The sequence below is a fragment of the Triticum aestivum genome, chromosome 1A, assembly GCF_018294505.1.
Source record: "Triticum aestivum cultivar Chinese Spring chromosome 1A, IWGSC CS RefSeq v2.1, whole genome shotgun sequence".
NCBI lineage: Eukaryota > Viridiplantae > Streptophyta > Magnoliopsida > Poales > Poaceae > Triticum > Triticum aestivum.
In genome coordinates this window covers 485,255,905-485,268,329 of record NC_057794.1, presented here as the reverse complement: position 1 = coordinate 485,268,329, position 12,425 = coordinate 485,255,905, and the positions used below count along the sequence as shown (strand labels likewise).

Sequence of the window (12,425 nt, the reverse complement as noted above, 5' to 3'; positions counted from 1 at the left end):
GGGTTAATGGGCCTCATGGGCCTAAAATGGAGAAGAGGAAAGGCAGCGAGGGCAGTCTGCGCGCCCCCTCTCCCCCTAGTCCGAATTGGACAAGGAGGGAGGGGCGGCGCCCCCCCTTTCCTTCCTCTCCTCTCTCCCTTCCTTCCCCCTCTCCTACTTGGACAAAGAAAGGGAGGGGAGTCCTACTCCCAGTAGGAGTAGGACTCCTCCTGCGCGCCTCCTGCTAGGGCCGGCCGCACCCCCCCTTGGCTCCTTTATATACGGGGGCAAGGGGGCACCCTAGGACACACAAGTTGATCTTCGTGATCGTTCCTTAGCCGTGTGTGGTGCCCCCCTCCATGATATTACACCTCGATAATATTGTAGCGGTGCTTAGGCGAAGCCCTACGACGATTAAACATCAAGATAGTCACCACGCCGTCGTGCTGACGAAACTCCTCCCCGAAGCTTTGCTGGATCGGAGCCCGGGGTGCGTCATCGAGCTGTACGTGTGTCAAGAACTCGGAGGTGCCGGAGTAACGGTGCTTGGATCAGTTGGACCGGGAAGACGTACGACTACTTCCTCTACGTTGCGTCAACGCTTCCGCGTCGATCTACAAGGGTACGTAGATCACACTCTCCCCTCTCGTTGCTATGCATCACCATGATCTTGCGTGTGCGTAGGAAATTTTTTGAAATTACTACGTTCCCCAACAGTGGTATCAGAGCCTAGGTTTTATGTGTTGATGTTATATGCACGAGTAGAACACAAGTGAGTTATGGGCGATATAAGTCATACTGCTTACCAGCATGTCATACTTTGGTTCGGCGGTATTGTTGGATGAAGCGGCCCGGACCGACATTACGCGTATGCTTACGCGAGACTGGTTCTACCGACGTGCTTTGCACACAGGTGGCTGGCGGGTGTTAGTTTCTCCAACTTTAGTTGAACCGAGTGTGGCTACGCCCGGTCCTTGCGAAGGTTAAAACATCACCAACTTGACAAACTATCGTTGTGGTTTTTGATGCGTAGGTAAGAACGGTTCTTGTTAAGCCCGTAGCAGCCACGTAAAACTTGCAACAACAAAGTAGAGGACGTCTAACTTGTTTTTGCAGGGCATGTTGTGATGTGATATGGTCAAGACGTGATGAGATATAAGTTGTTGTATGAGATGATCATGTTTTGTTGAAGTTATCGGCAACTGGCAAAATCCTTATGGTTGTCTCTCTATTGCATAAGATGCAAGCGCCCAATAACTGCTTTACTTTATCGCTATGCGATAGCAATAGTTGCAAGAGCAATTGTTGGCGAGACGACCACATGATGACACATTGATATAGATCAAGATGATGGAGATCATGGTGTCATGCCGGTGACGATAGAGATCATAACAGTACTTTGGAGATGGAAATCAAAGGCGCAAGATGATGATGGCCATATCATGTCACATATTTTGATTGCATATGATGTTTATCTTTTATACATCTTATTTTGCTTAGTTTGACGGTAGCATTTTAAGATGATCTCTCACTAATTATCAAGAAGTGTTCTCCCTGAGTATGCACCGTTGCGAAAGTTCTTCGTGCTGAGACACCACGTGATGATCGGGTGTGATAGGCTCTACGTTCAAATACAACGGGTGCAAAACAGTTGCACACGCGGAATACTCAGGTTATACTTGATGAGCCAAGCATATACAGATATGGCCTCGGAACACGGAGACCGAAAGGTCGAGCGTGAATCATATAGTAGATATGATCAACATAGTGATGTTCACCAATGAAACTGCTCCATCTCACGTGATGATCGGACATGGTTTAGTTGATTTGGATCACGTGATCACTTAGAGGATTAGAGGGATGTCTATCTAAGTGGGAGTTCTTAAGTAATATGATTAATTGAACTTAAATTTATCATGAACTTAGTCCTGGTAGTATTTTGCAAATTATGTTGTAGATCAATAGCTCGCGTTGTTGCTTCCCTGTGTTTATTTTGATATGTTCCTAGAGAAAATTGTGTTGAAAAATGTTAGTAGCAATGATGCGGATTGGATCCGTGATCTGAGGTTTATCCTCATTGTTGCATAGAAGAATTATGTCCTTGATGCACCGCTAGGTGACAGACCTATTGCAGGAGCAGATGCAGACGTTATGAACGTTTGGCTAGCATAATATGATGACTACTTGATAGTTTAGTGCACCATGCTTAATGGCTTAGAATCGGGACTTCAAAGACATTTTGAACGTCATGGAACATATGAGATGTTCCAGGAGTTGAAGTTAATATTTCAAGCAAATACCCGAGTTGAGAGATATGAAGTCTCCAACAAGTTCTATAGCTAAAAGATGGAGGAGAATCGCTCAACTAGTGAGCATGTGCCCAGATTGTCTGAGTACTACAATCACTTGAATCAAGTGGGAGTTAATCTTCCAGATAAGATAGTGATTGATAGAATTCTCTAGTCAGCATCACCAAGTTAGTAGAACTTCGTGATGAACTATGATATGCAAGGGATAACGAAAACGATTCCCAAGCTCTTCGTAATGCGGAAATTGATGAAGGTAGAAATCGATAAAAACATCAAGTGTTGATGGTAGACAAGACCACTAGTTTCAAGAAAAGGGCAGAGGGAAGAAGGGGAACTTCAAAAAGAATAGCAAGCAAGTTGCTGCTCAAGTGAAGAAGCCCAAGTCTGATCCTAAGCCTGAGACTAAGTGCTTCTACTGCAAAGGGACTGGTCACTGGAAGCGGAACTACCCCAAGTGATTGGCAGATAAGAAGGATGGCAAAGTGAACATAAGTATATTTGATATACATGTTATTGATGTGTACTTTACTAGTGTTTATAGCAACCCCTCAGTATTTGATACTAGTTCAGTTGCTAAGATTTGTAACTCGAAATGGGAGTTGCAGAATAAAGACTAGTTGAGGGTGAAGTGACGATGTGTGTTGGAAGTGGTTCCAAGATTGATATGATCATCATCGCACACTCCCTATACTTTCGGGATTAGTGTTGAACCTGAATAAGTGTTATTTGGTGTTTGCGTTGAGCATGAATATGATTTGATCATGTTTATTGTAATACGGTTATTCATTTAAGTAAGAGAATAAATTGTTGTTCTGTTTACATGAATAAAACCTTATATGGTCACACACCCAATGAAAATAGTTCGTTGGATCTCGATCGTAGTGATACACATAATCATAATATTGAAACCAAAAGATGCAAAGTTAATAATGATAGTGCAACTTATTTGTGGCACTGCCGTTTAGGTCATATTGGTGTAAAGCACATGAAGAAACTCCATGCTGATGGGATTTTGGAATCACTTGATTATGAATCACTTGACTTGCGAACCATGCCTCATGGGCAAGATGACTAAGACTCCGTTCTCCGGAGCGAGCAATTGACTTATTGGAAATAATACATACTGATGTATGCGGTCCGATGAGTGTTAAGGCTCACGGCAAGTATCGCTATTTTTTGAACTTCACAGATGATTTGAGCAGATATGGGTATATCTACTTGATGAAACATAAGTCTGAAACATTTGAAAAGTTCAAAGAATTTCAGAGTGAAGTGGAAAATCATCGTGACAAGAAAATAAAGTTTCTACGATCTGATCGCGGAGACAAATTTTTGAGTTACGAGTTTGGTCCTCAATTAAAACAATGTGGAATAGTTTCACAAACTCATGCCACATGGAACACCACAGCATAATGGTGTGTCCGAACGTCATAACCGTACTTTATTGGATATAGTGCAATCTATGATGTCTCTTACCGATCTACCACTATCGTTTTGGGGTTATGCATTAGAGACAGCTGCATTCACGTTAAAAGGGCACCATCTAAATCTGTTGAGACGACACCATATGAACTGTGGTTTGGCAAAAAACCAAAGTTGTCGTTTCTCAAAGTTTGGGGTTGCAATGCTTATGTGAAAAAGTTTCATCCTGATAAGCTCAAACCCAAATCGGAAAAGTGTGTCTTCATAGGATACCCAAAAGTTATTGTTGGGTACACCTTCTATCACAGATCCGAAGGCAAGACTTTTGTTGCTAAATTCGGAAACTTTCTGGAGAAGGAGTTTCTCTCGAAAGAAGTGAGTGGGAGGAAAGTAGAACTTGATGAGGTAACTGTACCTGCTCCCTTGTTGAAAAGTAGTTCATCACAGAAATCTGTTCCTGTGACTACTACACCAATTAGTGAGGAAGCTAATGATGATGATCATGTAACTTCAAATCAAGTTACTATCGAATCTCGTAGGTAAACCAAAATGAGATCCGCACTAGAGTGGTACGGTAACCCTATTCTGTAGGTCATGTTACTTGACCATGACGAACCTACGAACTATGAGGAAGCGATGATGAGCCCAGATTCCGATAAATGGCTTGAGGCCATGAAATCTGAGATAGGATCCATGTATGAGAACAAAGTGTGGACTTTGGTGGACTTGCCCGAGGATCGGCAAGCCATTGGTAATAAATGGATCTTCAAGAGGAAGACGGATACGGATAGTAGTGTTACTATCTACAAAGCTAGAATTGTCGCAAAAGGTTTTTGACAAGTTCAAGGTGTTGACTACGATGAGATTTTCTCACTCATATCTATGCTTAAGTCTGTCCGAATCATGTTAGCAATTGCCACATTTTATGAAATCTGGCAAATGGATAAACAAAACTGCATTCCTTAATGGATTTATTAAAGAAGAGTTGTATATGATGCAACCAGAAGGTTTTGTCAATCCTAAAGGTACTAACAAAATATGCAAGCTCCAACGATCCATCTATGGACTGGTGTAAACATCTCGGAGTTGGAATATACGCTTTGATAAGTTGATCAAAGCATATAGTTTTATACAGACTTGCGGTGAAGCCTGTATTTACAAGAAAGTGAGTGGGAGCACTACAACATTTCTGATAAGTATATGTGAAAGACATATTGTTGATCGAGATAATGTAGAATTATTTTGCAAAGCATAAAGGAATGTTTGAAAGGAGTTTTTCAAAGAAAGACCTCGGTGAAGCTGCTTACATATTGAGCATCAATATCTATAGAGATAGATCAAGACGCTTGATAAGTTTTTCAATGAGTATATACCTTGACAAGATTTTGAAGTAGTTCAAAATGGAACAGTCAAAGAAGGAGTTCTTGCCTGTGTTACAAAGGTGTGAAGTTGAGTAAGACTCAAAACCCGACCACGGCAGAAGATAGAGAGAGAATGAAAGTCATTCCCTATGCCTCAGCCATAGGTTCTATAAAGTATGCCATGCTGTGTACCAGACCTATTGTATACCCTGCCCTGAGTTTGGCAAGGGAGTACAATAGTGATCTAGGAATAGATCACTGGACATTGGTCAAAATTATCCTTAGTGGAATAAGGATATGTTTCTCGATTATGGAGGTGACAAAAGGTTCATCGTAAAGGGTTACGTCGATGCAAGTTTTGACACTGATCCAGATGACTCTAAGTCTCAATCTGGATACATATTAAAAGTGGGAGCAATTAGCTAGAGTAGCTCCATGCAGAGCATTGTTGACATAGAAATTTGCAAAATACTTATAGATCTGAATGTGGCAGACCCGTTGACTAAACTTCTCTCACAAGCAAAACATGATCACACCTCAGTACTCTTTGGGTGTTAATCACATAGCGATGTGAACTAGATTATTGACTCTAGTAAACCCTTTGGGTGTTGGTCACAAGTCGATGTGAACTATGGGTGTTAATCACATGGTGATGTGAACTATTGATGTTAAATCACATGGCGATGTGAACTAGATTATTGACTCTAGTGCAAGTGGGAGACTGAAGGAAATATGCCCTAGAGGCAATAATAAAGTTATTATTTATTTCCTTATATCATGATAAATGTTTATTATTCATGCTAGAATTGTATTAACCGGAAACATAATACATGTGTGAATACATAGACAAACAGAGTGTCACTAGTATGCCTCTACTTGACTAGCTCGTTAATCAAAGATGGTTATGTTTCCTAACCATGGACAAAGAGTTGTTATTTGATTAACGGGATCACATCATTAGGTGAATGATCTGATTGACATGACCCATTCCATTAGCTTAGCACCCGATCGTTTATTATGTTGCTATTGCTTTCTTCATGACTTATGTTCCTATGACTATGAGATTATGCAACTCCTGTTTGCCGGAGGAACACTTTGTGTGCTACCAAACGTCACAACATAACTGGGTGATTATAAAGGTGCTCTACAGGTGTCTCCAAAGGTACATTGGGTTGGCGTATTTCGAGATTAGGATTTGTCACTCCGATTGTCGGAGAGGTATCTCTGGGCCCTCTCGGTAATGCACATCACTTAAGCCTTGCAAGCATTGCAACTAATGAGTTAGTTGCGGGATGATGTATTACGGAATGAGTAAAGAGACTTGCCGGTAACAAGATTGAACTAGGTATTGGATACCGACGATCGAATCTCGGGCAAGTAACATACCGATGACAAAGGGAACAACGTATGTTGTTATGCGGTCTGACTGATAAAGATCTTCGTAGAATATGTAGGAGCCAATATGGGCATCCAGGTCCCGCTGTTGGTTATTGACCGGAGACGTGTCTCGGTCATGTCTACATTGTTCTCGAACCGTAGGGTCCGCACGCTTAAAGTTACGATGACAGTTTCATTATGAGTTTATGTATTTTGATGTACCGAAGGTTGTTCGGAGTCCCAGATGTGATCACGGACATGACGAGGAGTCTCGAAATGGTCGAGACATAAATATTGATATATTGGACGGCTATATTCGGACACCGGAAGTGTTCCGGGGAAGTTTCGGATAAAACCGGAGAACCGGGGGGTTACCAGAACCCCCCGGGGGGTTAATGGGCCTCATGGGCCTAAAGTGGAGAAGAGGAAAGGCAGCCAGGGCAGGCCGCGCGCCCCCTCTCCCCCTAGTCCGAATTGGACAAGGAGGGAGGGGCGGCGCCCCCCCCTTTCCTTCCTCTCCTCTCTCCCTTCCTTCCCCCTCTCCTACTTGGACAAGGAAAGGGAGGGGAGTCCTACTCCCAGTAGGAGTAGGACTCCTCCTGCGCGCCTCCTGCTAGGGCCGGCCGCACCCCCCTTGGCTTCTTTATATACGGGGGCAAGGGGGCACCCTAGGACACACAAGTTGATCTTCGTAATCGTTCCTTCGCCGTGTGCGGTGCCCCCCTCCACGATATTACACCTCGATCATATTGTAGCGGTGCTTAGGCGAAGCCCTACGACGGTTAAACATCAAGATAGTCACCACGCTGTCGTGCTGACGAAACTCCTCCCCGAAGCTTTGCTGGATCGGAGCTCGGGGTGCGTCATCGAGCTGTACGTGTGTCAAGAACTCGGAGGTGCCGGAGTAACGGTGCTTGGATCGGTTGGACCGGGAAGACGTACGACTACTTCCTCTACGTTGCGTCAACGCTTCCGCGTCGATCTACAAGGGTACATAGATCACACTCTCCCCTCTCGTTGCTATGCTTCACCATGATCTTGCGTGTGCGTAGGAAATTTTTTGAAATTACTACGTTCCCCAACAGTTGTCCTGTTCCTAGCAAATTATTCGGTTTATGCGGCTATTGGTGAAGGTTGCGCTTCTTCTTGGTGTGCCAGGGCTTGGTTTGGTTCAAGCTCCATGTATCAATAGATGACGTTGTGGGAGAAACTAAAAACTAAGGTGACTTTTCTTTTCTGCCGTTCTTCTTTGGTTCTTATTGTTTGTGTTTGGCCGAACAATTAAGTCAAATATAAGCGGACCAAAATAAGTACTGGATGATTTCCCATAGAAAAGTCGTGAACTCTTTTACAACATATTATGTGCCCAATTTTTCATTAGTTAATTGTTGTAGTTTCTCTGTTTAGGCTTCTCAAATAATGGTCAATTAAACAACTAGAAAGTAGAACGGGCATCCCATAGTTGTATGTGTAGTCCATTTGAAAGATTGAGAATCTGTAAGTAGCTTTAGCTGATGAAGTAGAGGTGCACTCATTCTAAACTGATTATACCGGTGTTATACATTATGTTCTCTCTTGACTTCTTAATCCATAGTTGCTGGTACAGCTCCACCTTAATGTTCAAACCCTCAATATAATGTACATGATGGCCAAGGTTGCTCAATAGAGCTTCATGGTTTCTTTGCTCTAGATGGCGAAGTTGGAAGAAAATTGAACTACATGGTTCCTTTCATGTAAGTACTTATTTCCTGCTCATCGAACACTGCATATGTGGTTATTGATATAACAGTATTGTCGGAATGCCAAACTGCAAAGTACAATTTGAGCAGCAGGCTTCCAGTGGTCATTTATACTTTATAACTCTACATATGCCCAGTTAACATTAATTCACTGCCTGGAGCGGATACGTTCAACATTTTTCGGTTTGTACAGTTTCAGCGGTTTACTAAGTTCCACTCTGGATACATTTCAGTTAACCTTGCCAACAAACACAATAGTTTTTGTCTACTTTGTATCATACAAAAGCAACTTTACATGTCACTTTTTTCAGAAAGGGTTGCGTATGCTGCACACTTTAGTGAGGTTTAATTCAAGATATTTTTGTCATAACTGACCGTGATTGAGTTTTCCCTAAGTTATAAAGTTTAGCACCATTCCAAGATGTCAAGGTATCTATAGAACTGTTTTAACTTGCTGAAATATTTGCTTCAAGTACCGTCTTATGCATAATGTGTCTTACCATTACAAAATTTCTTGTATCATATGTTCTGTAATTCTGGATTTGCCTCTATGATTGTTTCTTGGAAGCAGGGTTGAGCATACATTAAAATATTTGTGAGAATGATGGCAATGTACACTCTTCCGTGAACGCATAATAATAGTAATGTATAATTCTTCCAGACACTTGATTAACAAATGGAATGGTAAAGATGTTCAGGGACAGCTGCCTCACAAACCACATTGGCTCCCAATATTTTGGTGCTTCCAGTCCATTGGATGAACGAAGGTTGCTTGATGATAATAATGGTACTGCTGTTATATTGGAGTGTTGGTTGTATATGAAGGGGAGTTGTGGGTTTGTGAAACATTGAATGATGTACTAATTGCTTTATATGGTAGAATGACTTGCAAAAAATAAGGCATGTTAAATGTTTGATAGTGTTTCTTGAAGCTTGGCATTTCAGGAGTCTAATTGCAGATTGTGATTAGAGCCGAGAGTAAGCTTTTGGTTTATGAGATTGTATGATACATTTGATATGAAAAATTTGCAGCAATTATTCATTTCAATGATGTTATATAATAATTATTATTAATTTTCACTTCAATATCTTGCATCTGAATTATGATATTTAGGACACTAAAAACCTGACCCACTTTCCAGCCCTCTCATGCCTTCATCTTTCTAGGTTGTCGGATTGTGTGATTCGATCGTTCCTGGCGGTCCAATCAGCTTGAACATGATGTCCTAAGGGTGTATAGTATTTTGCTTGTACAATCATTTTTAAAAACATCCCACATTTTGTTAACTTCCACTAATGAATTTGTTCAAATTACCTACCATACTATTGTACAAATGGATGGGCGCGGCAACGCGCGCCACCAATGATCTAGTATCCCTAAGTCGAGGTCCTTTGAACTGGCCAGTCAATCAAGACATTTTTAATTTGAATTGTGTTGGAGTTGAAATGGTTTATATGTTTTTATAATGGTTTATATGATTTTATAATGTCCTGAACATATGATTGTCACTTAGGTTAACTGGTAGGATGAAGCATGCTCCACCTGTGAAACAAGGCTAGGAAATTGTAGAGATGAAAAGTAACTCTAGATATATATACAAAATCTGCACAAGAAAGTAATGAAATCCAAATAACTCATGTATATTAGTACTATTAATCTATTAATGTAAGAAGTATTGAAGAAGAGAAGACTAGGTTCTGTTGGGAAAATTACGAAGATGCTATGTTGCTAAATCATCTCCTTCTCTAGTCTAACTCAATACTACCTCGGTAACTTAATGTAAGACCCGAGTAGTAGTTAGACACTACATGGATACCTTCTATTGTGTTGGAGCTAGTTTTGTTGTTGCAAAAACTCATATTGACGGTTTTTGATTATTGGCTTAAGATATAGGTATATGCTATTGGAGATGCTCTTAGTGGGTTAGGCGGAGGCCGTTCTAGTCCATTTCATTTGGTGTAACAGGACCATGTTCTTATTCATCACCAGTTGCTTGTAATGGCTTTCTTCATTCTTAATGATGAAAATGACAGGCAATGTGCTGCTTGTTCTTGAAAAAAGGTTTAGATCCGCCCATTAGGAAGCCGCACGAGTTTATTTATTGAGGGTAGAAAGGCATCTACCGTGGTTTACAAGAAGATGACGCCAATCACTAGGATACAACTGTGGAAGTAAATTAGGAAGGTTTAAACTGGAATAGATAGATATAGATCGAGTCCATAGTGATTACTACTACATGAGATCTTAACTATTTAATCCGCTAGGATGAAGATCGAAGGGAATGCGGCTTTCCCTAGTCACCTTGAACTGCTAGGATGAAGCATGCTCCATCCTAGGAAACAAGGCTAGGAACTTATAGAGATGAAAAGTAACTCTAGATATACACACAACTTGCACAAGAAACTAATGAAATCCAAAATAACTCTTTATATCAATCTATTTAATGTAGTAAGAAGTATTGAAGAAGAGAAGACTAGGTTCTGTTGAGAAAATTACAATGATGCAATGTTGCTAAATTATCTCCCATGTAACTTAATGTAAGACCCGAGTACTAGTTAGACACCACACGGACACCTTCTATTGTGTAGCTAGTTTTGTTGTTGCAAAAACGTATACTGATGGTTTTTGGTTATTGGCTTAAGTTATACTCCATCTAGTGTAAAAAACGCTTTATAGGACGGAGGGAGTAGGTATATGCTATTGGAGATGCTCTTAGTGGGTTAGGCGGAGACCGTTCTTGTCCATTTCATTTGGTGTAACAAGACCATGTTCTTATTCATCACCAATTGCCTATAATGACTCTTTTCCTTCTTAATGATAAAAATGACACGCAATGTGTTGCTTGTTCTTGAAGAAAAAAAGTTTTGATCTCACCCATTAGGAAGCCGCATGAGTTAAAAAAAAGGCATCGACCATGGTTTACAGGAAGATGACGCCAATCACTAGGATACAGCTGTAGAAGTAAATTAGAGACGTTTAAACTGGAAGATAGACATAGAGTCCATAGTGATTACTACTACTATACATGGGATCTTAACTACTCCATAGTGTTCATAGTGACTTGCTGAGAAGAAGACTTGGTTGACTATCCCCTCCAACCCTCCATCAATCCAAGAAGCTCGCAGGCGGCAACACTATGAGCTGGTCCGACCTGCCAGCCGAGCTCGTTGCCGGGATCGCCGACAGGATCACCGAGCATGTGGACCTCGCGCGCTTCCGCTCGGTGTGCCCATCTTGGCGCTCGGCCTCGGCGGAGCACGCCGCGCGCCGCCGCGCCCCCCTGCTCCTCCTGCCCTCCCAGAGCTACTCCCGCGCCGACCGCCGTCTCTGGTCCCCCGCCGACGACAGCATCAAGGAGACCCCCATGCCCGCCGCGTGCGGCCGCTCCTTCCTTTTCGCCTCGCCCCGCGGCTGGACGCTCGGCGTGGCCAACGACCTCTCGGCCACGCTGCTGCAACCATTCACCGGCGCGTCGGAGAGCCTGCCCGCGCTGCCGCCTTTCTTCCACGGCGAATATGAGAAGATCCTCCGTGACATGGTATGGGATCGGTCCCCTGGCGCCGTCATGATCTCGCCGGGCAAAGGCGTGTTCTTCTGCAAGCTGCCGGGCGACGGCGGGTCATGGAGCGCCGCCGGATCCTCGCAAACGGCTGCCGTCAGCAGCATCACCTACGACGACGGTACGTTTTACCTTCTGGACGGGCGAGCCCGCAGGGTCACGGCCGTGGACGCCGCAACTTTCGCCGTGACCGCCGTAGTCGAGCCACCAGATCTGGTGTCGCCCAGACACGCTTGGTGCACACCCGAGTCCACGCTCGTCGTGTCCTCCGGCGAGCTGCTCCTCATCGTCAGGACGCACCTCTTGTTCCAAGTAGCACCATACGGCTCGGGGGGCCTCTTCAAGGTCTTCCGCGCGGACAGCCGGGGCCTGGCGGCCGGATGGTCGGAGGTCGCCGGCGGCGGCATCGGCAACCGCGCGCTGTTCGTGGACCATCTCCGCGGCTTCTGCGTGGAGGCCGGCGGGCTCAACGGGGTGCGGAGGAACTGCGTGTACGTGGCCAGCTCGCACGAGATGGTGAACGACGACTACGGGCTGGACGTCTATGGGAGGTACACCGTCTCGGTGCTCGACCTCGACGACCTCACCACCCAGGATCTCTCGTACGGGAACCTGTTGAAGTGCATGTGTGGTAGATTCTGGCAGTGGCCTTCTTGGATCATGCCAAGTCCGCACTGA

The 12,425-nt window shown here is 43.5% G+C and overlaps 1 protein-coding gene across 1 annotated transcript; it reads left to right on the top strand.

Moving 5' to 3' along the window:
• The first annotated feature begins 11,268 nt into the window (after positions 1-11,268).
• LOC123153283 (uncharacterized) lies at positions 11,269-12,425 on the top strand. Its single transcript, XM_044572499.1, has one exon. The coding sequence runs from the start codon at positions 11,325-11,327 to the stop codon at positions 12,423-12,425; it is 1,101 nt and encodes a 366-aa protein (XP_044428434.1). The 5' UTR covers positions 11,269-11,324.

Excerpts from the sequence above, each read along its gene's own strand:
- LOC123153283 (XM_044572499.1), top strand. The coding sequence starts at position 11,325 with ATGAGCTGGTCCGACCTGCCAGCCGAGCTCGTTGCCGGGATCGCCGAC.